Source organism: Pezoporus wallicus, unplaced genomic scaffold (assembly GCF_028554395.1).
Source record: "Pezoporus wallicus isolate ANWC-B61680 ecotype Strahan unplaced genomic scaffold, APGP_CSIRO_Pwel_v1 contig_6464, whole genome shotgun sequence".
Lineage (NCBI taxonomy): Eukaryota > Metazoa > Chordata > Aves > Psittaciformes > Psittacidae > Pezoporus > Pezoporus wallicus.
Genome location: NW_026642130.1, coordinates 8,642,154 through 8,669,193, shown reverse-complemented (window position 1 = coordinate 8,669,193; position 27,040 = coordinate 8,642,154). Strand labels below are relative to the sequence as shown.

At 39.0% G+C, this 27,040-nt stretch overlaps 1 protein-coding gene across 2 annotated transcripts in view; it reads right to left on the bottom strand.

Annotated features, from left to right (window-relative positions):
- LDAH (lipid droplet associated hydrolase) overlaps positions 1-27,040 on the bottom strand; it is a 130,184-nt gene that overhangs the window by 51,585 nt on the left and 51,559 nt on the right. For both annotated transcript variants that reach the window (XM_057427643.1, XM_057427642.1), the window contains one exon: positions 24,600-24,769. In XM_057427643.1, the coding sequence (XP_057283626.1) occupies positions 24,600-24,769 (170 nt within the window). The remainder of the gene's footprint in view (positions 1-24,599; positions 24,770-27,040) is intronic.

Below are 27,040 nucleotides of genomic sequence, written 5' to 3'. Positions count from 1 at the left end.
TATCATTGCTTCACTTAAAGAACAGAAAAAAAGCTTCCTCCAAACTACCTAACACGAAAAACACATTCCTGTACATTTGGGCTTTCTATTCAGCTTTTAATCTATCTAAAATAAGATGATAACATGACAACTGAGTACCTTCAGGTCTCCCCTAGATAATGGCTATGTCAACATGTGTTTGGATTTGTAGACACAGCTGGAAGTTTTTTCAAAATGAGAACAGAGTACAAAAAGCCAAACAATTAAATATGTAATTGCATCACTGCACAATTTAATAGTCTCAACCACACCAGCAAAGGATTTTTGTAAAATGTCTAAATGTTTTCCTTATAAAAACACCAGAAGTATGTGAATCAGAAAAAGCCCCCACAGTAGTATTTTTCATTAGTGCCTTCTACTGAAAGAGCCAAAATGTATTCATCAGCACCAATAAAAAAAAAATATAAGCCTCAGAACCTGCGCTGGTTATGCAACTCAGAGCCCATGAGAAATCGAGATCAGATCAGCAGGCAGAAGGAAGCAATCTATTACATTTTATAACCGACCCATTGCACCAACCATTGCTCTGTAAAGAAGCATCCAAGCAGAGTTCTGCAACTCGCCTGTAGACCCTGTGGCCAAACACCCTGCTCCACAGCAACAGCATCATTATGTGCATGACTACAAATTCCAGGGCTGTAAAGAAAATGTGTGAGGAAGTTTTGTTTAAAATTCCTTCAAAACTCTATGAAAAACAAAAGCTGTTTCTCTGTCAAGAGTAACTTCTTTTGATACATATTTGTTCATCCCATGTATTAGTTTGTTATTCCTCTTGTGTTGGCAGAAGAAAAGCTATTACCTGTCAGGTGAAACACAGTAAATTTTTCAAAGATAACATAATGATGCACTTAATGGTAATCTATAGTCTGCCCTCGACATGGAATGCCACATGAATCACAATTTGTTTTACTCAGTATGCAGAAACCTGCAGGCAAAACAACGAGGGTCACGGAAAGTATTCCTTGCTTTATTACCACAGCTGTGCTAAGTACAGTTCCAAGAAAATGCACAGGAAAAACCAGGCAATGTTGGCTTCAGCTTTCCTCTCACCAGAGCAGGACTTTCTGGAATTGCCCATTCACTTTGCTCAGTCACTAATTATACATAACATAGTATAGTACAATATAAGCATGCTTATATGCACAGAGCCGAGCTATGGCCAGAAGAATATGACTGGGTTTGTTATGGCATCAATACAGAAATAACCTAAGCTTTATCATATCAAAGGCATTCATTATTGATTATCCTGCATGATTTTTTACCTCTGGATGACTTCTGTATATAGAAAGAGGTGAAACCAGTAGAAAATATTTCATCACTTGTGATTGTGGCTTCCAATTTGCATTGTAGTCTCAGTACTGGTGAACTAAACTCGGCTAGGATCTAGGCTCCAGGACTAAAACTTTTTAGTATGTTCTCTGACATGATTTTCACCAAAGCCAGCTAGAACATTCCCAGATGATGTCTGGCCACAGGTTAGAAAATAGTGCAGACCAGGAACACCTCTTAATAGAAGATGTGTGTGAAGCAATCATAAGTGGCACTAGGAGGATATGAGTAGGCTTTGCTACTGTACTTTGCCACTTGCTGTCAAGAGCCACAGGATGAGCCCTGTTTTGTTTTATACATAAAATTAATTTGAACACTGGAGTATCTACCTCGTTCAATTAGAAATACCTCAAACTGTTCAGAATGATTTAATAATTGATTCTGTCAGGTTGGATGGGGCTTTGAGCAACCTGGCCTAGTAAGATGTCCCTGCCTGCGGAAGGGGGGGTTGGAACTAGATGAACTTTAAGGTCCCTATCAACCTAAACCCTCTTATGATTCTACGCTTCTAAGTAAGCTTATATGTCACCCCTGGCAATCATATACAGATCCTTCCTTCTGTTATCAAGAGATTATTAATCAGATGCTCAGCAAGTAAAGAATAACCAGTGACTAAGTCCATATGTGTACATAAATTTTCAGCTAACAGAAAATGCTGTCAAAAAAAAACCAACACAGAGATCAGTGCCGATGGAGAGTTCCTTTGTGATTTCAAATCTTTGATGAATTTATTGTGAAAATGACACACAAGTTGGCATCTCGAAGATTTTCAGTAGTATGGGGAACACTCTGTATGCTATCAACCAGTGGTCAGTCTTTACTGCTTTCAAGGAACGCAACTGATGCCATAGAAGCTACACCTCAAGATAGAGTAAAAAATATTTCTTGAACAACTATGGGAAAGTCTGCAAACACGAATTTAGGCACTGAAATGTAAGATATACTTTATACTTCCTTTTTACTTTATATTAATAATTAAATTTCATGCGTACATGTATATGAGTAATATTTGCAATATATAACTTAAATATCTGAACTTACATAATTATAGATGGTGCAAAACCTACAGCAACCATAAAAAATGGACTCTCTTTGCTTTTCTTAGTCCTTTGCACTAGCTATTCATATTCACTAAAAAATACATAGCTTTCCTGCTGTTACTTATTTGGATGGTTACTTCAGATTTAATATGTTCATATCCAGAAACCAGTTCCAAATTTCCAAATTTACTTAGATCGTTCTGACCCTTTATACATATTGCATTCTAATATAACGTACATAACTGCATGATAATTCTATTTTTCCTTGTATTTACTTCTTGTAATGTTTATAGAAGACACTCCTATATACATTCACTGTTTAATGAGCTTAAATGAGCTAAGGTATCCTGAGCCTTCCTAGCCTTTCTCTCTGCTTATTTCAGTCTGAATTCTTCCTTCTTGAACACAGTTGGCTAGAAATTACCTTGTTTGATAGTACTTCCACTTTTCTGTCCTACAAACCATATCATGCCAAACTAAAATGCAGGAGTTCTACTGACAGTGACATACGTCATTCATCTTCACAAAATCACTGAGGAAGACCCTTAGCCCTTTACTGTATACTTTGTTCCTACACACATGCAGTGAGAAAAGCAGTCATTTCTTAAACCTCACGTGCGAATGAGATGTGTAAGAAACACTAAGTACAGAGAATATGAAGATATCATTTTTAAGCCCCTCCTGCACACCCAGACTGTTAATTCTTACAATATACGTACAGCAGATAAGGCTGCCTCCTCAAAGTGCTCTGCTGATAACGATTTTCTTCTCAACCTTCTCACTTTTGTTCCTTGGCCAGATTTTCAAACTAAGGCACTCAAAGGTCAAACTAGAACACAGTCAGCAAAACCTGAGGCAAGGGAGAAATGGTAGCCAAGCTCTAATCAATGTCTCCTCTAGAGATCTGCAAAGCAAAGCAACTAGAAATTCATAACATACTTTTAAGAAAACAATATTGCCTTAATATTGTGTTGCATCACATCCTAAGCTCAGGTTGGCTGTGTGACAAGGGCTATTTTTTCTTGTTTGAGTGCTGTTGCCCATTTATCTTTGCCTGATGTCAGGGATGTCTCTGCCTTTTGGCATCTCATGTATTCTCCTTTGTTCATATTTAACTTCATGCTTTTATAGCTAAAATTATTTATAGCATAGTCTAATAGACTGGGATTCAGTTCAATAGTTCATTTCAATTCAATTCTGTGACTGCAGGTATACCCCACACAGACTCTTTCTCAACTCGACATAATTTCATGACTGTTACTGACCTTAAGGGAGCTGGTCAACACTGATATGTCTCCATTGCTTTGTATTACAAATGGAAGAACTTTGGAGACTACAATAAGTTGGATTCAGGGTAACATAAACTCGAACCACCATATATACAATGTTTTTAGCTATTTCTATCTGGACATACATACATACATACATACATAGTTCAGCTACATTGGTTCTCTAGGAAACAGTATACTTGCAGTATCTACTTCCATATACATTCCACAGAAGGTTTCTCTAACAACATACATACCAAACTTTCCCAAAGACCTCAGAAATGCATTATTTCCAAACATTTCACAGCAATAACTTCCTTCAAGATACAGGGTAATAAAAGATACAGGACATACTGATATTCACCTTGTGAAGTTATGCATAATCTTCAAAACCTCAGAGTATTCTACAGTGATATTAACTGCTGCAAAATGTAACATCATACTAAGAATGATTTTAACAGAAGATTAAGAAGCTTTATGGACAATGTTGTCCACAGTGATACGAGACGAAGTCACTGTTTGTAAATAGCACATAAATATGTGAGCTAAGAAACAGCTAATGACATTTAAGGGGAAATTCCTTTTTGTGTACCCTGGCTTTTAACTTCCCAAACACAATTTTCTTGTACCTTTCTTCCTAAGTATTCAAATGTAATACAATGGATCAAAACAAACTGAATTTTTATCTTTCCCCACTCTACAGGCTCACTTACAATGCCAAATCTTTTCCTTATTTTTCATGACTTAATCAGAGAAATATATAAAAAAAAAAACCCTTCAGAAGCATGTCCTGCTTTCATAATCATTAATATACTGAAGCACCTTGCAGGCAGCCATCCTTTGCTGTGCTTCTACAGACTATCCTGGAAAAAGAAGACAGGAATAGCTTAAGACATAAGTAGATGTTAACTTTTAGCTGATGCTATTCAATGTCAGGAAAACAGAAAAACCCAGGTTCCCAGCTGATGGAAAATGTCAGGACCCCCTTGAGTAAACCAACAGAACTATGCCCAATTTTTGTCAGCAGCATAGTCTCCTTAACCCAGATCTGTATCTAGGACAGCTTTGTTTATACTGTGTGGTAAAAGGAAGACAAGAATTTAGCAGAAAAAAAGCAATTTGTAGGATGCCTTGAAAATAAAAGTTAATATACCCGCTCACACTATTTTAAAAATCAACTTTTTTCCAGTCTATTTATTACTCACAGTCACTTACAGTTTCTTACATTCAATATATTCAATATTATCATACAAACTACACCTCCTTCAACATCTGAATTTGACCCACTATGTTAAAATTGAAAACTTGGGTTTACTTTTTTACTATTTTCTTCTACCTGATGATATAAATAGCGGCAATATTCTCATCTGTTTAAAATGCTCTACAGTGATTACAAGGATTTTCCATGTCCTGGCACCTTTCTTACTTAACATACATTATCCAGTTTTATTTGAAGTACATCTTTAGTGCCCCAAGCCTCCAGTGCTTCCTGGCAGTTCCATCTGGACGGAAACAAAATTCAAGGACAGAATTTTTTTAAATGCATTTCAAACTGTAGTCTCCAGTGTAACGACAAACGTAGTGCTGGGCACAATGATTACATCTTTCGGTATGTAGACCTGAGCGTCATTTGCACCAAAGTGAGGTGTGACTGAATTTATGTCTACTTTAAGGCAACTTTCCACTGACTTAGAATAAATTCAGTTTTGAGTCTTGTATGTTGGAATCCTGTGTCCTAACTGTTTGGACCGGCCATATGAAGAGTCTTTTTAAAACATAAATTGCAATCAGGCTTCTACAGTATTCACTTTGTGTAATATTATTAGGAGTATATTAAAACTTCCTCTGCAGAGTTTAACTACAGAAGAAGTAAAATTGGATGAAAATAACTCAGGATAAATCTTTCAGTAGCAAGAAAGTAAAAGGCATGGAAATCTTGGCAGCACCTAGCTTCAGCTGCTAAGCTGAAGCTAAGAAATCATCTTTGACAACAGCGGTCACAAGCAGAATAACCAAAAAGAGCCTAATGAGACAGCAGGGTGTCTGATATCCTATGGAATGCTTCTGGTTCTCTATGATTCCACCTACTGTGGAATGGGTGTGTGACCTTGCTCTTGCTGAAACTAGTGGCAAAATTTCCATCAATATAACAGGCCTTAATTCTGCCCCATGAATAAATTCTGATTAAAAGATTTTTTTTTCAATTATTGAATGACAGCCTACAGCCCACGTAGAACTCACCACCGACACAATATTCCCAGCTCTAGACATCAAGATTCTCTTATTTATTCTTGAACAGACAGATGAAGACCATAGCTGCTGTAAAACACTTATCATAGTAGTTACAGAATAGCCTCTTGGATTGAGAAGGGTGACCTTTGGCAAATAACTTTGAAATCAATAGGCTTTCAATCATACCTTTCAAATGGTTGTCAGTTATCTTCCTCAGTACCTGACTTCGATGCTGAAACATGTTTAATGGCAATGGGAAGGGGACCATCCACACCTCACCTTACAAGTGGGTCACAGCTCAGGAAACAACTATCTTTTGTTTCACATTACTTGAGATATTTTCCAGTAAGAAGTACTCCTTGAATATTTCCAGATGAAGCCCAGAATTATGCTAAGCATACAAATGCCTAGAGCTCAGAAGTGCTCTCTACAGACACTACAAACGATTTCTCAACAGGTCAGCTCTACATACTGAACTATTTGTGTATTATTAAAATATAAAAAATATTAAAACACACAGGCCGTTCATTACATTTACAAGTCTCACAGGGCTGAAATGCAAATTACTCTGTACTACAAATATTTGGGTAACTGAAGACTTGCCCAAAATGTCTGGATAAAGAAAGGAGAGAAGAAAGGAAGAAAGAAAGGAGCAAAAGAGGAAAGGAAGAGGGAAAGAGGGAAAGTAAGCTTTTTTATGGGTTATGATGAGAAAACTGTTCTCCCAAAAATCTGTATCTTATTGTTGGACTGAAAATAGTTTAATAGAGAAAATATTCATTGACAGAGCAGTATTTTACATAGAGTATTAAGCCCCATTAAAGGGGGCAATATCATTCCATCCACAAGGGAAGTGCCAAAGGAGACAGCCAAAATTTGCAGTGGTATGATAATACTGCCAGGGACGGATTTGTTGCTATTATGATTAAAGCATATAAACAGAATAAGATTAGGAGAGGTGAGAGTGAAAAGAGAGGAAGAATAGTCTATTGGTTGGAAGAAGGGCAGAGAGAAGCTTATGTTGGAATGCATTGTCACAGTTACACACCATAAAGCTTTCAGTTGCTCCCATTACATTAATGTCAGAATGCAGCTGCCACTTTCCAGGAGAAATTCTTTCCATTTTCATTTTGGAAGTACAGGGTGGGATTTTTTTTTTAGTGTAGCACTCCCATGAGATCATTGCATTGCATCTGCAGGTGCCCTTATGGTACACAGACTGGTAAATGTGATCCTTGTAGACATGATCTGGAACACTTACCACTTACAAGATGAAATATGCCACTTAAGTGGAGAGATGGCTCAACAAAAGGAAGTATTAAGAATTGCCTTGAACCAACTGCTTTCACAATCATAAATGCACAGCCATACCTACCAATACATCTCAATCTGTTCAGTCTAAGGAAAAGCAGCTGAATGAGGTGAATAAGAAAACAGCCTTACAATTATAACCTCATTTTACTGATGAAAAGGGAAGGCTTGATTTTACACCAATGGCTCAAGATCCTTGGACTTCTATTTTTAAGTACTGCACTTAAGACATTTGGAAGGGGTCTATTTCACCACTCACTGGTGAGTCAGACCAAAATGGCATCTGGTCAACCCAAGCCTGTAGCCCTACTTGTCTAGAAGGGTTAGCAGACAGATAAGGAAAGCTGAGCTGACATTTTATGTAGGAAGGAGTTCAGTCCACTACCATTTTAACTATTTAAAGTGACATATTTAATGGCACTTTATCAATGGAAAACAGAAGAATGGGTGAGGCAGGAAGGATACACTGAGACGAAATGGAACACAAAGCCAACAGAAGGAACATCTGAGATTCAAGATAAAAATCATACCCCAAAATCTTGTCAGACTACCAGATAAAGAGGAGAGAGGAGGAAGTAAGGAATTCTCTCAGTCAGCTCCTTTATATAACCTTGCACTCACTTTCCCAGAACTGCAAGCATTTTAAATAATAAGGGAAAAATACAAAATTCCTTCCTTTGCAACACTACAGACTTCTCCTAGCCTTAATTATTATGACAAATGGAATAGACACAGGAATCTGCTAAATGAGCAAAATTACCATATCTAATTCATCACACAAATAAAACTGGTCATCAGGTAGTAAAGGTTTCAGTGCAACTGAGAACAAGAATCTGGAGAATACCTTTCAATTGCCAAAGATAGATGAAAAGTCTGAACTCTGCCAGCTGCCATTAAAGGTCACAATTCAAATGATATTTATTGAGATCTGGGGTTCCTACCTTTCATTTCAGTAAAACAAAGTAGTTATACTGCTGTTTTAAAATACAGGAACAGAAATATAACATTTTCAAGAACAATTAGGACTCAGTGCATTCTACTCCTTATACAGAATTATGCTTTCTTACGGAATTTGAAATAGAGTAATGTTCTTAAAATTTTCCAGCGACTAAAACTGTTTTAACAAAGTTATTAAAAGCATATTTAATTGAACTTTCTTACAGGACTCCAAAGATAATAAGTTTATTAAATACATTTGTGGTTCCTGGACTTGCAATTGAATGTATACTTAACACTGAATTCCACATGAAAGGGAAAACTCCAATGATTTTTTTTCTCGAAATGTCCCAGTTAAGTAGACTTGTATCCAAACAACAGAAATCAAGTATATCAAATATTTATACATTTAAACAAATGGAAAAGGAAGTGGCTTTCTATTACATTTAATATTCAATATAACAGCACAAAGGGCTTGATTTATTCTCTAATCACAGGTTTGCAGTCACTCAACACATCATCAGGTATCTGAAAAGACCCCCTGCAGCATTGGCAAAAACTCCCCTAAAATAATTGGTAATCAAAGAAATACAAAAAAGATAGAGGGGAGGGGGGAGGGAGTTCTCCATCATTTATCTGCACCTAATTCACTAGTGTATTAAAATGCCCTAAATGCAGTGAATGTGCAGTCTAAGCTCAGAGGTCATATAACTGATTCGTATAATGTTTGTCCCTTTTTCCAATTCACTCCTGCAGTGAACTCTTCAAACAGGACACACCACTCCCAGTGAAGAAGTTAATGCAGAGGAATGCATTCTTCCACTCAAGCCTCTAAAGTAAGCATCTCTAGGCTTCACTGTAAACCACAGGGAATGAACAAATTAAAAATAAGGTAGAGTAGGAAATAGTTTTAATTACAACACTATCCTTTCTAAGTAACCTCTTCTAATTGAAAGATCCAAGCAAAGTTCTTCCCTCATTCCTTGTGTTACTGTACCACATACAATGAGAGGCAAGCGCTGATGAGAGGCAAGGGCTGATGAAGCAGTTGAACTTCTTTGTTGAGGGCTCAGGCTTGCCAGAGAAATTACATTTCTATATAGAGCTTCTATGAACAGATACCAGCTACTAAAGTGATACCCATAGTCAAAGTTTAATTACATGTTTGCAAAGTCTACATTCAAAAACTCCACAATGTCCCTTTACATGCTCTTTTCATGACCAATTATCCAGTGCCCTAATTGACTGCTTTCCCCTTTTCTCTACTCAATTTTAAAATAGCATAAAAACTGCTAATTTCTGGCTCTACTGTCTTCTGTAAAAGCATATTAATTGCAGTGAAAAAACAAACCAAATTCAATGTGTGTGTGACATCTTCATATTGAATTTCAGCCATTTGGTCCAGCTCTCTGAAGAGATGAGTCTCTGAGTTTCAAGTGCTATGTATATGTCCTGGGTTCAGCAGTAGCAGTCATTTTTCTCCTTCTTAGTAGCTGGTGCAGTGTTGTGGTTTTGACTTTCAGCCTGGGAACAGCGCTGATAACACCAATGTTTTTAGTTGTTGCTATGTAATGTTTACTGTGACCAAGGACTTTATGAGTCTCATGCTCTGCCAGGGAGGAGGGGAAGCCAGAAGGAAGCAGAGATGGGACACCTTACCCAAACTAGATAAAGGGGTATTCCATACCACAGTACATCATGCCCAGTATATAAACTGAGGGCAGTTACCTAGAAGGGCTAGATCACTGCTCTGTTGGGCTGGGTATCAGTTGGTGGGTGGTGAGCAGCTGTATTCTCTTCTCTTGTTATTTCCCTTATCATTGTTATTATTGGTGGCAGTAGCAGTGGTTTGTGTTATACCTTAGTTACTGGACTGTCCTTATCTCAACCTGTGGGAGTTACATTCTTTCGATTCTCCTCCCCATCCTTCTGGGAGTGGGGGGAAGTGTGTGTGTGGGGGGGCAGTGAGCAAGTGGCTGCATGGTTCTGGGTTGCCAGCTGGGCTTAAACCACTACAGTACACACATCTGCACACACAATTTCAAAAGATCTCACCATCCAGAATAAAAAGTTCTTTGGTAAATCTGGCTTTCAGAAGGGTGTTGAGCTCTTTTGAAAACATATGCTATAAATCCTAATTGTTTTTGAAATTCACTTCTCGTTATATGGTTACAATTCCTTCATTTTTATAGAATCATTTACTTAGTTATTACAATATGAATCCAAATTTTTGGAGACTCAAAATAACAAGATTTTAGTGACCAAATCTGTAAAAATCAACAGTACTTAATAAATCCTGTTATTCTGCCATTTACCATTCTAGCCATCTTTTTATTTTTAGTCCTTCATTTCCTCTTCATTCTCATGTTTTACTTTGGATTCTTGATGAATGATCACAGATTCTACTTTTCAGTTTATTTTTCTTCCTTTTCTGTTTGTATATTTGGCTATTTCAATGCCTTTTACCTTCCTAGAAAAAACAATTTTTATAGATTTATTTGAATTCTGACTACACACATCTGAAATCAGATGTTTCATTAGCAGTGAAATAAACACAATGTTATTTAAAAAATTTAGGTGTCCCAAAATCAAAATTATTGTTCTTATGTTTTCCTACTTTTAATCATCACAGACCAAAAACTTGGTGTTCATATTGTTTCTATATTCAACTAAGCAGTAAACAAAAAATGCTAAACAAGGTGACAGAAGTTGAAGTTTCAGTGAACATTATGAACAAACACGACTTTCCACAGAAAGTCTTGAGAATTAGTTTTTCCTCATAGAATCAATTAGGTTGGAAAAGACCTTTAAGATTACCACATCCAACCTTTACCCCAGGACTTCCATGTCCACCACTAAACCATGCCACTGAGGGTCTCATGCACAGGAGTTTTGAATCATGAGTTGTTTTCAAAATATATGTAAGGCAGTATTAAAAATGAGTAATATATCTATTTCAAAAGTCTCTTCTAGGAGGCAAAACAGAGCTTTAATACTTACTGTACCATAACTTTCCAGTATCTCTATTTCTATGAAAGACTTTTGGGAATCAAATGATAAGACAAGCTGACAGTGCCTTTGGTCTATATTGGGCAGATACAAAAAGAGTGGATTTAAAAATGAGTTTTCTTTAATGTATATCCCTTTTATTCCTGTGGTTAAGACTGTCATAATGCAATCTTTAAGCTTTTGTTTTCTAAACTGAGTTTTTATACTGACACTTTTTGATCAGATACTGAGCTCAGCCAGGCAAATCTACAACTCTGCTACCCCCTTTTCAGGTGGTGACCTGAAATATGACGAACTACAGATTCCATGTGGCTGGAATGAGCTAAGCCAGGCTGTACTAACAATATACAGAAACATAGCATAAAATAACAGTAAGCAGAATAAACCAAAGCAATTCAAGTCAAGATTAACTTAAAAAGCTTTCTTTGGACCAGATAGTCAGTCATGAGCTTTGTCCAAGTACTCTGACAAGCACCATAAGCTTAATCCAAACCTTCCATTCATTCTTCTTTGGTGAACTCTAGGTTTTAGGTTAAAAGCTTAAGACCCCAACAGTGATGACAGAGAAGATCTCGAAAAGGGTATACTTAAACAGGTAATAATCCTTCCCAACAGGAATCTTTCAAAATTTTACATATTCCTAATCCTAAAGCTTTCTGTTGCCAAAAAAAATCTAGAATTTTATAATTTTATGTTGGCAGCTTGATCCTCAACCTTCGTTATTTCTTGCTTGCTAATTCTACAGTTCTGAGCAAAACCAGGTGTGGATTGTATCATTTCGGTGGAAACTGGATTGTTAACTAGCAGGCAGTTATGTAATGCTGACCACAACAGTGGTCAACATAAGAATCAGAAGACGGCAACATGTCTAAGAGACTACATAATGTATGATTAAAAGCTAATTTCTCTGCATAAGATAAGAAAGCAGACAGACACAAGGTATATGTCAGGTGTCCTCACAGCATGACTGAAGACTATTCTTAAGTTGTAGATCACATGATACGTTTAGTTATTTGCTGATAATTGCTAGCTCATACCACTCTGGCTTGAAGCTAATTTTCTGTGACAAAAATTATATTCTTAACATGGAGAAAGGTCCACTCCTCTCCCTACAGAGATATTTTTTTTTTTAGGTTTGTTTTTGGTGGGAAGAGGTAGAAAAGAATATGACTGGGACCATTAGGATTACAGTCTGTCATCAAGCCAGTGAAAATAATGGTCTCTTTGGTGAGCTGACACTCTGAACACCATTCCACAGTTACCAGCTTTTCACTGATGGCATTCTGAAGTTTTGCTGAGCTTTTAAATTCAGGCTGGTGGCCTTTGTCCTGGGTTCAGCAGCAGCAGTCATGTTTCTCCTCCTTGGTAGCTGGTGCAGGGCAGTGTTTTGACTTTCGGCTCAGGAACAGAGATGATAGCGATGTTTTGGTTTGGCCAAGGACTTTGTGAGCCTCATGCTCTGCCAGGGGGGAGGGGAAGCCAGGAGGAAGCAGAGACAGGACACCTGACCCAAACTGATCAAAGAGGTATTCCATACCACAGCACGTCATGCCCAGGATGTAACTGGGAGTTAGCCGGAAGGGCTGGGAGTCTGCAGGGTTGGAGGAGGTATCGGTCGGAGCTTGGTTGGGCTTGGGGGGAGAGTTATCGGTCAGCTGGTGCTGAGGTGTTGTATTCTCTTCCCTTGTTATTTCCTTTATCATTATTATCATTGGTGGTAGCAGTAGTGATTTGTGTTATACCTTAGTTACTAAACTGTTCTTATCTCAACCCGTGGGAGTTGCATTCTTTTGATTCTCCTCTCCGTCCCTCCGGGAGCAGGGGGAGGGCAAGAAAGGGGGGGGGGGAAGTGAGCGAACGAATTACCTGGGTTTAAACCACGACAGTTCTTTTTGGCGCCCAACGTGGGGCACGAAGGGTTGAGATAACGACAGATTTGACTGGATTAATAGTCATTCGTCACAATGCTGATTTATTGGGTATCAGAGTTGTTCTTCTTGATCTCACAGCTTCAGACCGTTGTAACTTACATAGAGCCGGTATTTGCTGTGATAGTGTTTATCAAGTGTGGGGCCTGGGCTAAGGTTCTTGTCTCACTGTGCTTTATGGCAATGGCTTGTAATACGGGTGGGCTCCAGCAGCAGGGCGGGACGGACGTGGCCGTGGACTTGTACCTGGCCGTCCGGCTGCTCTTCACCGTCCTGGCCCTCACCCTACTCTCCATCTTCGTGAGGCTGCGGGGAGCCGAGGGGGAGCGGCCCCGGGAGCCGGCGGCTGCTGAAGCGGCCCGGGAGAGCGGCCCCGGGGACCAAGCGGCGGTGGGAGCGGGGCCGGAGGCCGCCAGGGGACGGCTGCCGGTGGAGGAGGCCGGGGCGGTCGAGGAGCAGAAGGAAGCGGCTGCCGAGCAGCGGGAGAAGGCGGCGGAGGAGCCGAGCCACGCGGAAGAGCTGAACCCCGCGGAGGAGCCGAGCCCCGCGGAGGAGCCCAGCCCCGCGACGGCCGAGAGCATTCCCCGGAAGCCGCCCGCCGAGCCCCAGGAGGATGCAGGAGACCACGCAGCATTTCCCAGCAAGGCAGAGGAGGAAGAGCTGGACTCAGGAAAAGAGAAGCTGGTGGTGGGAGAGCCGGCAAGCACAGAGGCTACACCAGCCCCAGTGACAAGTACAGCAGCATCGTTTGAGAGTTCTGAAGGCTCTGAATGGCCTTTGGGTATCCTTGGGACCTGCCTGCTGATTGTGATGGGGATCAGCATGTTGGCACACATACAGAGTGTGTTCTACCCACAACCATTTTGTCTGATCTCAAAAGTTAAGCAGAGTCAGGTTTGGGTCTTGTCTGGGGTTAGACGACAATATAGGGGGACCAAGAGGTTTTCCCCAAGGCTGGAGAGTCATGAGTGGCAGGGTGTGTGGGACAGTATGGGCAAGTATCTAGTCCACTGGGCCCCTCCAGTGCTTTGGAAGCGTCGGAGATGGAAGGCAGCTGTATGGAGTCCCCAGCAACAAGCTGCAGAAACTGCTTAAGGGGACAGTGAATTATTTTAAGCCTGGTGGGCCCATGGCACTTCAGGCCATCAGAGCAGAGATGCAACACAGAGATGGACTCATGATCGAGGGGTGGACTTAACAATGGACACTATTGCCCAGGTTATTCACGAGTGTGAACACTGCACACAGTCTCTCCTGCTCTGGAAGACTGTTACAAGAGATGGAGCCTGACATGGACCAGATGGATGCAGCAGCTTTATAGGGACTGGTCCATGCACTAAGATAAGAGTGCACCGAGATAAGAGTGATGGTATATTGAAAATGTGGGATCTGAGCATGACGTGAATGGTATGGAATAAGGGGTGGATAATGTCCTGGGTTCAGCAGCAGCAGTCATGTTTCTCCTCCTTGGTAGCTGGTGCAGGGCAGTGTTTTGACTTTCGGCTCAGGAACAGAGATGATAGCGATGTTTTGGTTTGGCCAAGGACTTTGTGAGCCTCATGCTCTGCCAGGGGGGAGGGGAAGCCAGGAGGAAGCAGAGACAGGACACCTGACCCAAACTGACCAAAGAGGTATTCCATACCACAGCACGTCATGCCCAGGATGTAACTGGGAGTTAGCCGGAAGGGCTGGGAGTCTGCAGGGTTGGAGGAGGTATCGGTCGGAGCTTGGTCGGGCTTGGGGGGAGAGTTATCGGTCAGCTGGTGCTGAGGTGTTGTATTCTCTTCCCTTGTTATTTCCTTTATCATTATTATCATTGGTGGTAGCAGTAGTGATTTGTGTTATACCTTAGTTACTAAACTGTTCTTATCTCAACCCGTGGGAGTTGCATTCTTTTGATTCTCCTCTCCGTCCCTCCGGGAGCAGGGGGAGGGCAAGAAAGGGGGGGGGAAGTGAGCGAACGAATTACCTGACTGGGTTTAAACCACGACAGTCTCAGTCAAAAGTCAGTCTCAGTCAGTCTCAGTCAAAAGTCAGTCTCAGTCAAAAGTCAGTCTCAGTCAAAAGTCAGTATTTCTCTAACAAATCTTTTTTGCCATTAACTCACCCACTATTGCTCTTCCCTTTGCAGCCTCCCACCCCAACAAGAAAAGGGTCTGTCTTAGGTTTTCATATGAATGTTGTTTTCTTTTTTTCCTTAAAGAAATACTAAAAAATCTCTCCACAACTCTTTGCAGAAACACCCTTGATGCTTCAAAGATACAGTGTCTTACTTATTTTGGTTGGTCAGGTTTAATAAATCATCTGCCTTCTTGCTTTTTCCATGTAAGAGAGCTGCATAATGTTTCATGTGCACCAAGTTCATATTTCCTGCTTTACTGCCTATTCCACTAGATTTACTGATATTGCCTGAGGTGTCACTGAGAGAACACACTCATCAGAACTTTGTCATCTGTTGCAAGGTGGATTATGCAGACTACAATGTATATACTGTCAACTAAACCAAATTTTGGTGTAACTGCTGGCTTAGACCCCCTGTGCTTCCTTGTATATACTCACAAGGACTTGCTATCTATTAGAATTTGATAGGAAGAACTCCCACAAATACATATTATAGCAATAGTCCAATTCAGTGACCAACTTAAAACATCCATGAAGTTAAATTAACACACGTCTCACTGAAGGCAGCTGAATTTAAAACTCATTATTAAATCCGTGCAAAACCATGTTAAGAGTCTTTTTTTTGCTTCTGCAACACTTACAGGGGGATGAATGTGCGTGTGTATCAGCCCACTGATGTTTGCTTTGTTTTTTTTAGTATGTAGCTCATCTATCTGGATGGATGCACTGAAGATGAAAAATACATTAGACCCAGTTTAGTTCTGTATCATGGCCTAGAAATTCACAGCTCTCTTCACAAGATACGTGTTTCTTTAAAATGTGCACCAAATCCCTTCTGAGGTCTGCTACGTATAGCCATCTATTTTTTTCTTGCATGATAATTTTGCAGATGTTGTTATTTGGTCTGTGTTATTGTCTTTTACTCATTTTAAGTTTTATGGAGATTTTTTGCACTTTATCATTTAAGCCTGAAAGCAACATGAAGTTAATATAAACATAGTGTTTCTCCATTCTGTTTCTCCAGATCATGATCCCTACGGCTAGACATAACCACATATTCATATTCCACTCACCACTGCAATCCATTAAGGCACCAAGAGCAAACAGGTCTTAGCAAGGACAAATCAAAACAAGGCTGCACAACCCAAGGACATTTATTCATTCTTCCACTGTGCTGTTGTTTATGCTGTGCTTTAGACACAGGTATACAGAGTATAATCCTCTATATGAGAGAAGACATCATCTCTCTTCAGAACTGTTCTGGCTATTCTGCTATTTTACGCAGCCTCACTGTACTTTTCAAAAGATCTGACATAAGCTTACTTTCTCAAGAGAGCATTCAAGGTGGTAAAAAATAAATTTGTTCACTAAACTTTTTTAATCTTCATAATCATCAGAAGTTAACCTACACAATGGCTCTGTAAACTGACTTTGTTTAAACTACTGTTTAAACATCTGTCATCTAATTTAGGTAAGCAACATTTGAATTAGATGCTATTATGTTAAATAAAACTTTCAAAAATGGAATAAATGTTTATATTCCTGTTTATCTCATGTGTTTATATTTTCATTTTTCTTCTACTTCAAAAATGCAGTAAGGAAGTCAGAACCTGCTAAATTAGTGTCTTTTCAGATGTTTTCTGTAATGATGCAGTACAGTCTTGGATTACATACTCAGGCTCTAATCTCAGCAAAATAGAAACTGAACAAATGTTATTGCCTTCATGCAGTCTTTCCCTCATCCATTCATACTGCTGAAAAGACCCCGTTATTATCTCAAAGGTCAGACATGCTTAGTAGTTCCTACACTGTTGAAAAAAATCTCCCTCTTTTAATCTCACAGTCTCATAGTCCCTGTGGATTTCCAGTAATTCTAGACTAAAGAATTTTGTTTTCTTGTAGAAATAGCCATATTTAAAAACATTGTGACTATTCTCTTTCCTAACATTATGAAAGTGCTTCCCAAATTCATAATCAAGCTTTCAATGCAACTGAAACTGAATTATTAACACGCATGGGTCACCACACTGAATTCTGTATCACAAGAAATCACTTAGCAGAGGCATTCTGACATGCTTCTTTCTCTTATGGCCTCATTCTACTTTCAATAAAGTTATTGGGAGCTCCCAAATACTTCAACAGAAAGGAACAAGGTGTTAACCAGAGCCAAAAGAATCAACTTGATTCAAGGCAGAAAGGCAGCAGTGACAGAATCTAGTATTTGTCCAAGTGAGATTTCAAACCATTAAAAACCAGCTTACATGCTTTTTCCTCCCTCCCCATAAGTAACTATTCTTATTGCACAAAAAGATGTGAAATACAACTTGTTTAGCAGGTGGGATCTTTTTGCTATGATGGCCAATTATGTATTTGTCAACACTAGCAAAATAAAACCCACCTACTTGAAGCTTGTGTCTTTGGGAAACTGTATTTCAAAAAGAGGATTATCTCTGCCAGTAAACTTTGGAAAAGCTTTGATAACTTACAGACTGTTGTTTCCCAACAGACTTGGTAAATTAAAGCCCGAGGAAAGAATATCTAAACATGGAAATATACTCGAATAACTTCATGGGTGAATGAATACTCATGTCCAGAATGAATCTAGAATACATTCAAAAGTGTTATTTTTAATAAACATTAAGTTGTATCAGAAAAAGACATTTGGTTTATTATCAGAATGTTTTACATGACTTATTCAGGAATAGCTAATTTGTTTTAAACTTCATATTCCACCTTACTGCAAAAAAGGTATTTATGGATAGACATTGTTGAGAGATTTATTTTTTTCATGAGTAATTACTTATTGCATATTATGTTGCATACACAAGTACACTGCAATGAAAACTATCGATTGCCATTTTTCACTGTTTTAGTAAAGGTTATTTTAAAACAAACAACTTCTATATATATAGTTAATTTCTCACACACACCAAAAACCAGAAATTCCGCAGCCAAGAGATGGCAGAGAAGATTCTTTCTGAAATTTTATATCCCAATCAATGTCATTGTCAGAAGAGCTATGTGCAGAGATGTCTTCTCTCACTAAGATGATTTGCAAAGGGCTGCAGGTAAGCATGACAAAGCAGACAAAGGAAAAATAAAAAAAAAAAAGCTAACAGGCTAACAGAGTTGTGACATCTGTCATCCTGTTGTGCACCTGTAGGCCATCAATGTTTCCAAGCAAGCTGTTCACAACAGATGGAACATGGCCTTTTGGTTCTGATGACTACGTATGTCACAGAGACGTGTGATTTAGGGGAGCACTGAAGGTAACAAAAGACCCCATATTACTAACAATGCAACAATAGAAACTTTGGAATGACAAACTCGAACTTCAGAAATAACAATAATGCTTTATAGCTGAAAGCTCCTTCACTTTTTTAACTAAATATTTTGAAAAATTAAAAAAAAAAAAAATAAAGCTACAATGTACATATAGGAGCATCATCTAAAATAATTAAATTCAAAAAGCTCCAGCAAAATGCTTCCCATTGATGTCATTCAATCCCTGTGACCCCTAATAATACTAATAAGAGATGAGGGAAACATTTTTCTATGGATTAGAAACTGGCTAAACAGGCAGAAAACCAACAGCAGGGATGTACAGCCAATTTCAGCAATTCAAAAGGTTAACAAAAAATGCCTGGTACATCCTGTTAGGTGTGTTTAATTTATTCATAAAAGGGAATGAATACCACCAACACTTTACACATCACAAAATAATTTCGAATAGTCAGCAATGAAAAAATGCTTGCTTAACTCAAGAAAGCTCAGTTAGGGGACAGTCACCTCCTGGGTAAAAGTCAGTACTGATTTACCAAGAATAAGACACATTGCAGAAACCTTCTAAGCTACATACATTTCCAGACCCTGAACAAGTCGTAGTTCCTCAAGTGAAAGACCTGAATGCAATTTGTGTGCAAGCAAAAGAAAAAAAACATGAAAATATGGTTATGTTACTGTATAAACTTGTGCAATCATTAAATGTGAACTATGTCATTTGCTATGCTCATCAGAATCCTCAAAAGAAATTAGAGACCAAAAGATTTGTTTGAAAGAGGACAAGGTGAAGGAAAGAGAAGGCAGATGTACATAAATGTGTGCACAGAAATGATGTGACAGGGTTTCCTAGGTGTGAACATTTTCACATGTAACTATTCCAATTTTTGCTTTGTTACCTATCATTTATGACATCAACCAAGTTCTAGCAATGCCCAATATTCTTTTGCACCACTGTGATGCAGTAGCAATGAGTGGTTTTGAATTATATAATACAGAAACTGGTACATAATCAGAGGTTTTAAACTCTTTCTCCTCAACAATGTTTATAGGAAGAGCAATGCATACATTATATGATCGTTTCACTCAGTAATAAATGTTAATTTATTATCACAAAGGGGCTGGCATTTCAAAAGCATCACTGCAAATGAAAGAGCAATACTGTAACTGATTGAATTTCACTGAAAATAATTCATAGCAATGAATTGTGTCAATCTTTCAATTAAATTAATGATAAAACAGAGTGTTTTAGGAAGTATTCAGTAGTGTAGCCAACAAAGCACAAGGAGATCCTCCAAGTAAGGATTTGCATTTTTTAAGAGAATGCTTGAAGGATATAGCATATTTATGAATTAGGCTCAGTCTCCAACAACTGAGAAAATAATTTTGTCACTCAGCTTCATTTTTCAGTTCTGCTGCATGAATGAAAAGCAAAGAAAATTATGAGGTTAAGACCAAGCATCAAGCAAGCTGTACATTATTGCCTTTTTCCATCTCCACAGAATAAGGCTGATTAACGTTTTTCCTTCCCAGTGTCAAAATTTTTTAGCAGTCTGGCAAACTCTGGGTGCTCTACTTCCCATGAAGAGATGAATCTTGCTAAGATTCGATGCTCCACCACGATAGCTGAGAATCATTCATAGTCAGATGTATACCAGCAAACAGACTAGCGAGGAACTATTGCCTGGTCCTGTCATTGAATAGGATGGCATAGGATGGTCTGCGTCCACATGGCTGAATTTCCCCTCTGCCCCAAAACAGGACGTTTGCTAACTACTGGGAATGGTCCTGGGCCACTGCCAAGCCCAGAACTATGCCAGAGTGTTGCCTGGGAGTTGCTAGATGCCAAAAAGTCTCTTAAAAACTAGTTAAAAAACGTCACTGCATAGCTGGCCCAGTACTCAAATACATGCAGCAGCCCCAGTTAGTTACAAATAAGAATGTAACCTGTGTGGCCCTTCTCTACGAATCAGACTTAGCTAAAGACATCAACCTAAGCTTGTGTTAAGGGGTCTCCTGAAGAAACCATTAACAGAAGCCTCCCTGATAACCAGTAGGAAAATAGACCGGGTCCAAAACTGAATTTATTCGTGGGTAAACTGGGAATTCCCAATTCGTTTTTATGTTCATTAAATAAGAAAGAATTATTTCACAGGAATTTAAAAAGAAAAACCCACAGTACCCTTTCACCTGCAGAGCACAAGGGCCCCAAGAAATTAGCAGCATTCAAAAGCTGAAGAGCAACCAAGAAGGAGAGAGAAAGAGATATCACTTTCTCCTTTTTATGCATGCTAGCTCAAGTGCATCAGGTTCTGTCATCATCGTATAAGAAAGAGACAATCTAGTCTCTATTTGTATAGATTGTGAAAAGGGTTTAAATTAGGTAACAAAAATCAAACATACACTCCAAATATAAACGTTTACTGAATTATTTGTACAATAAATACAACACATTAACCTCTGGCTTAGAATAATAAAGTGTAAGCAATCAAAGGCACTTAAAGCAGAGAATTTAAGACCAAAACCAAAACTCATGTCATAGAAGAGTATCATGTAAGAACTATACAAAAATAAAGTCAAACGATCTAGCTACTAAAATACACACATGTGCTCAAAATCTTGTGGGAATCAAATATTCCAGTAAAAATAAAGGGAGAGATGGAAACACAAGTTTCTTATTATCACACTTCATATGTTATAAAACCTAACAGTTAACTTATTTTTGGCAAAGGGACAAAGGTTGCACAACACTTTGGCTTACACAAATATTTTCTATTGTTAAATGCATCTTAAATGTTAGCTTGTTATAAGTTAACTTCATGCACACAGTGCATCATGCAGTCTGAGACTGTCTCAAAGATACCTACTTTTCAAAACACTGATAAATAGCAAGCTGCCAGCATCCAGTGAGCCAGGTGTAAAAAAAAAAAATCACTCAACAATTTATAGCTGAATTGAAACCAGATAAAACCGTTTGTGCAATAAAGACTGTACAGATGCTGACCAAAGAAAACTTGGTATTTTTGGACAAATTACTGTGTACACTTTCTAAAGCACTCCCTCTTGAAAAGATAAAATAGCAATAAAAGTTCTCTCAAAAAAATGCCCTTGCTTATAATCATTAAGTCAAATATGCCTGTGAAAATGAAATCAGTTAACCTCAAGTTTCACATTTTTAGTTGCTGTTTCCTTTAAAGGAAAAAAAAAAACTTAGACATGCAACAGAAACGGTTATGAAGAAGTGGAAGGAACTACTCATGCCTATATTAAACAGAGACCTTACGATAACAGTGCACTTCCTTCCACTGAAGATATTATAATGTAAAGGAAGAGTCAATGATTTAGCAAGAGTGAAAGTTTAAGAATAAAAATTCAGTATTCTTCATTCACCATCTGCTAGCAGAGTGACTTTTTACTGAGCACTAACAGTTGGCCATTTATAGAGGTGCAAGAACAGTGTCCTACATCAGCCTTCTTACTGCTTCAGAGCGACAAAGAAAAATGTTCAGATACACAAGAACATGCAGTAACACCTCTCATACTTACCAGGTTACACAAACTAAGACCGAGTTGTAGAAGCAATGATATATGAACATGTATAAAATTTTAAAAACAATGTACTTCATACCAGTACTCATCAGAATTTGTATTACTATTCTCTCCATATATTTCCCCATGTATAGCCAGCAATCTGCTTCCCTTGAGATAAGACGCTAGTATTAAAATCATAACCAGTCTTAATTTTTAGTGTAGTTACATAATGTAATTCCCAAGCGTTTAGTGATCTGTTTATAGAACCACAGAATCATAGAATAGTTAGGGATGGGAAGGACCCCAAGATCATCTAGTTCCAACGCCCCTGCCATGGGCAGGGACACCTCACACTAAACCATATCACCCAAAGCTCTCTCCAACCTGGCCTTGAACTGCCAGGGATGGAGCATTCACAACTTCCTTGGCCAACCCATTCCAGTGCCTCATCACCCTCACAGTAAAGAACTTTGTCCTTATATCCAATCTAAACTTCCCCTGTTTAAGTTTTAACCCATCACCCCTTGCCCTACCACTACAGTCCCTAAGGAAGAGTCCCTCCCCAGCATCCTTATTGCCCCCCTTCAGCTACCGGAAGGCTGCTATGAGGTCACCACGCAGCCTTCTCTTCGGCTGAACAGCCCTGACTTTCTCAGTCTGTCTTCATACAGGAGGTGCTCCAGTCCCCTGATCATCCTCGTGGCCCTTCTCTGGACTTGTTCCCAAAGTTCCATGTCCTTTTTATGTTGAGAACACCAGAACTGCACACAATACTCCAGGTGAGGTCTCACGAGAGCAGAGTAGAGAGGCAGGATCACCTCCTTCGACCTGCTGGTCACGCTCCTTTTCATGCAGCCCAGGATACAGTTGGCTTTCTGGGCAGCCAGTGAACACTGAAGCTAGCTCATGTTAAGCTTCTCATCAAGAAACACCCCCAGGTCCCTCTCCACAGGGCTGCTCTAAATCTCTTCTCTGCCCAAGCTGTAGCTGTGCCTCGGATTGCTTCAACCCAGGTGTAGGACCTTGCACTTGGCATGGTTAAACTTCTTAAGGCTGGCATCAGCTCACATCACAAGCATGTCAAGGTCACTCTGGATGGCATTCCTTCCCTCCAGGGTATCAACCGAACCACACAGCTTGGTGTCCTCAGAAAACATGCTGAGGGCGCACTCAATCCCACTGTCCATGTCACTGACAAAGATGTTGAACAAGACCAGACCCAACCCTGATCCCTGAGGGACGCCATCCCTTACTGGTCTCCAGCTGGACATTGAGCCACCAAGCACAACTCTTTGCATGTGGCCATCCAGCCAGTTCTTTATCCACCGAGTCGTGCACCTATCAAACTGATGTCTCTCCAATTTAGAGACAAGGATGTCCTGCAGGACAGTGTCAAATGCTTTGCCCAAGTCCAGGTAGATGATATCAACTGCTCTGCCCCTGCCCATACATTCTGTAGACCCATCATAGAAGGCCACCAATTTGGTCAGGAAGCATTTCCCCTTAGTGAAGCCATGCTGGCTGTCACCAAGCCCCTTGTTGATTTTCATGTGCCTTAGCATGCCTTCCAGGAGAATCTGCTCCAAGATTTTGCAGGGCACAGAGGTGAGACTGTAGGTCCTGTAGGTCACCCATTTACACACCACCTACAGAGACCTGCAGGTGGTCTGTAGTTCCCTGGATCATCCTTTTTCCCCTTTTTGAAAATGGGGGTTATAATACCCTTTTTCCAGTTGTCGGGAACTTCACCTGACTGCCATGATTTTTGAAATATGATGGCCAGTGGCTTAGCAATGTCATTTGCCAGCTCCTTCAGGGCCTGCAGATGGATTTCATCAGGTCCCATGGACTTATGCACATTCAGGTTCTTGAGATGGTCTTCAACCAGATCTTCTCCTACAGTGGGCCTAAGGTCTTCTTTCTCACATTCCCTGCGTCTGCCTTCCAAGACTTAGGTGGTTTGATCAGAGCATTTGCCAGTGAAGACCGAGGCAAAGAAGTCATTAAGAACCCTCATATTTATAAAACATGTAATGATGAGAATTCAACAAGAATTTCCTAAATACACCACATATCACCATTATTATTTATAATAAACCAGCATTTCAAAAGAAAAAAAGTAGAAGAGAGTAGACTTAGGTTAGATATTTGGAAAAAATTCTTTACTTTGAGGGTGGTGAGGCACTGGCACAGGGTGCCCAGAGAAGCTGTGGCTGTCCCATCTCTGGTAGTATTCAAGGCCAAGTTGGACAGGGCTTTGAGCAACCTCGTCTAGCAGAAGTTGTCCCTGCCTGTGGCAGGGGGTTGGAACTAGATGATCATTAAGGTCTCTTCCAACTGAAACCATTCTATAATTCCGTGACTTAAAGGTCCAAATTCAGAGTCAAGACTTTATTTTACATCCAGCTACATTATTATATGTTATTTGGATTAGTAATTAATGATTTTATTTGATTTTAACTGAAATTTTGTGTATAGCAGAATAGCTTCCACAGGGAAGACACAGCATTACCCACAGGCTAAGCACATGCACTGCTTTGCTAATAATGTAACTCCATTCTATAAGATAAATGTACCTGAAGTTCTGATGCTCGCTTCATCATCTCCAGTGTAATGTAGCAACCAATAGAATGAGCAATCAGTATCAGCTTTATATCTTTTGATACATTCTTTTTGAGGAAGTTCAGCTTATGCTCTACTTGTCCATTAAGTCCAAAAACATCCTCTAGCTCCTTAATATCTGTGTCTGAAACATAGAAGAAAAAAAGTGTTTTGTTTTAACGACAGAAATTCAAAAATTTCAACTTTTTTTCTTCCCACTTTTTTTTTGAGAATTCTGAAATAACAAACAATTAAACACATAAACCAACCCACTGATCTTAAAAATTTCATTTTAATTACCACGGGTAAACACAGACTGATGAATCACACATACAGGATGTGAAGACTTGTGAAGATGTGCAGCTAGGGAGCCAGGGAAGGATACGGATACACGTAAAGCTTCACTGCACTTCATCTAGCATTGGATCCCCTTCATTCAGAACAAGACCAAACTCAAGGCATTGAATCAGCTTAAATCAATCCAGACTAAATTATTGTGAGATCAGAACCTACAACAGCAAAACTGCCTAGGAATAAAAGTCCCTTCACTCAAGACAAACTGTCACATATGTTATCATGCACCAAGAACCTTCAGATATTCAAAATCTCCTGTTTTAAAATAAAAATGCACAAAAAAGTCCAATGGAGCAAGGAATAATATGAAATTTATAAGTGTCAACATAGAACACCAGCAATTACATAAACTACTCTTATTTAGGCAGGTTTTTATTGTCAGTCCAGCCACAAAAGACCAACTTAGAGTTTCACGGTTCTAGATAATCATGCAATATGAGGAACAGCTAACAGAAGTGGTGCCCTAACCAGCCCACCTAGTATTAGGTGTTTAACTTCCCACTTGGCTTCTTTTATGTCCTCTGCATCAGTTCCCTATGTGAAAAACAGATGTGGAAGAAATTATCCATAAGGCAGACATACTGAAAAGGCACATACATTAAAAGGATGGAGATGCATTGAAAAACTACTGTAAAAGAAAGTTACATAGCACCACAGATCCATTTCAGATGCAATTGGTTTCACACCGCTTGGAGAAAAACATGGAGTTAACTGCCTATGACTATGAACACAGCTTATCGAATTAGGAAGGCTGATTGGTCTTTTAATCCACATGTAAGAAGTTTGATGGCAATTGGCCAATAACCTCAAAAACTAAAAATTAATAATGCTGCTGCTGTGAAATTATTGGGGTTTTGGCAGTGACAATATTAAGTGGTAGCCTAAGTAGGCTGGCACTATATTGCTTTGTTGATCATTTGCATGAAATATAACCTTTTGAAGCAAAATAATTGCTCTAGAATGTGTCATGATAGCTTTTTTTATTAAGCTTAGATTATTAAAGGTCATAACAAAGAAGTCCTTCAATTAAACTAGTATTTCTATGAAAGCTACTAATGGTCATACCTGAGCACAATTTAGAGTAGTTTACTCTAAATGAAAAAGGGGTTTACTAAAACACACTCAAGGAATGTAAAATTAGATTAGAAATAATATTTTGCTTATTATGCTTTCTACAAGTAACAGAAAACAAAGAGCTTTTTCTGTTTTCTGAAGCTCTAAATAAAAGCCTAAGGCCAAAACAAGTTTTTTAAACTTAATTTCTATTTTTAGCATAAGCTGTCTTTCCTTTTCATTTACACAGGAGCTCAACCTCATGTAGGAGAGGGCTGTCTACATTGCAAGTCTAATTAAGGGTAAATATAACTCACATAAAACACAGAATACTAGAAATACAATGGCCTGCAGGATGCAGCAACAAGTGAAAGAGGATGTTACATTGAGCATATTTACATTACTGTGTGTTGGGTTGAGCAGGTCAGTTTTCCCTTGTAAATATTTACTACCATTTCCGTATTGTTTTACTCAAGCACTGCCATCTCCAGTGATTTATCAGCACTTCTTTTAACGTTTGTCATTCCATTCACAGCTTCAATTCTTGAGAATAAGTGATTTTACAATAATTTCAGCTTATTTCCACGTTAAAGCAAAAGGAAGGAGAGAAAACAGGTCTATAAATCTTCTTCAGAACTCATGGTTTGCAAAACCCCAGAAACCAAGGGGGAAACAAAACAAACCTGTATTTGTATTGTTCAGTCTCAGGAGACTAACAACTGCTTTTCACCACATGAAATCAATTTCTGCTATATGAGGTGCTGAACTTAGCTGTAATGCAATTAAAAAATACAGCAAAAACAGTCTAGACCAGTCTCAACATTTTCCAAGTTAATGTGGGTAGCTGTGTTAGATAAATACAGTTCATTAGTTGTTAATATGCTAGATATCTAATCTGATGTTTAGTTACCTAATAAATAGCAGCACAGAGATTCAGGGCAACACATTCATAGCTATTATTGGTTTTAGCCTGTTCACAATCAGTTTTGTTGCCAAAGCAAGAACCCCA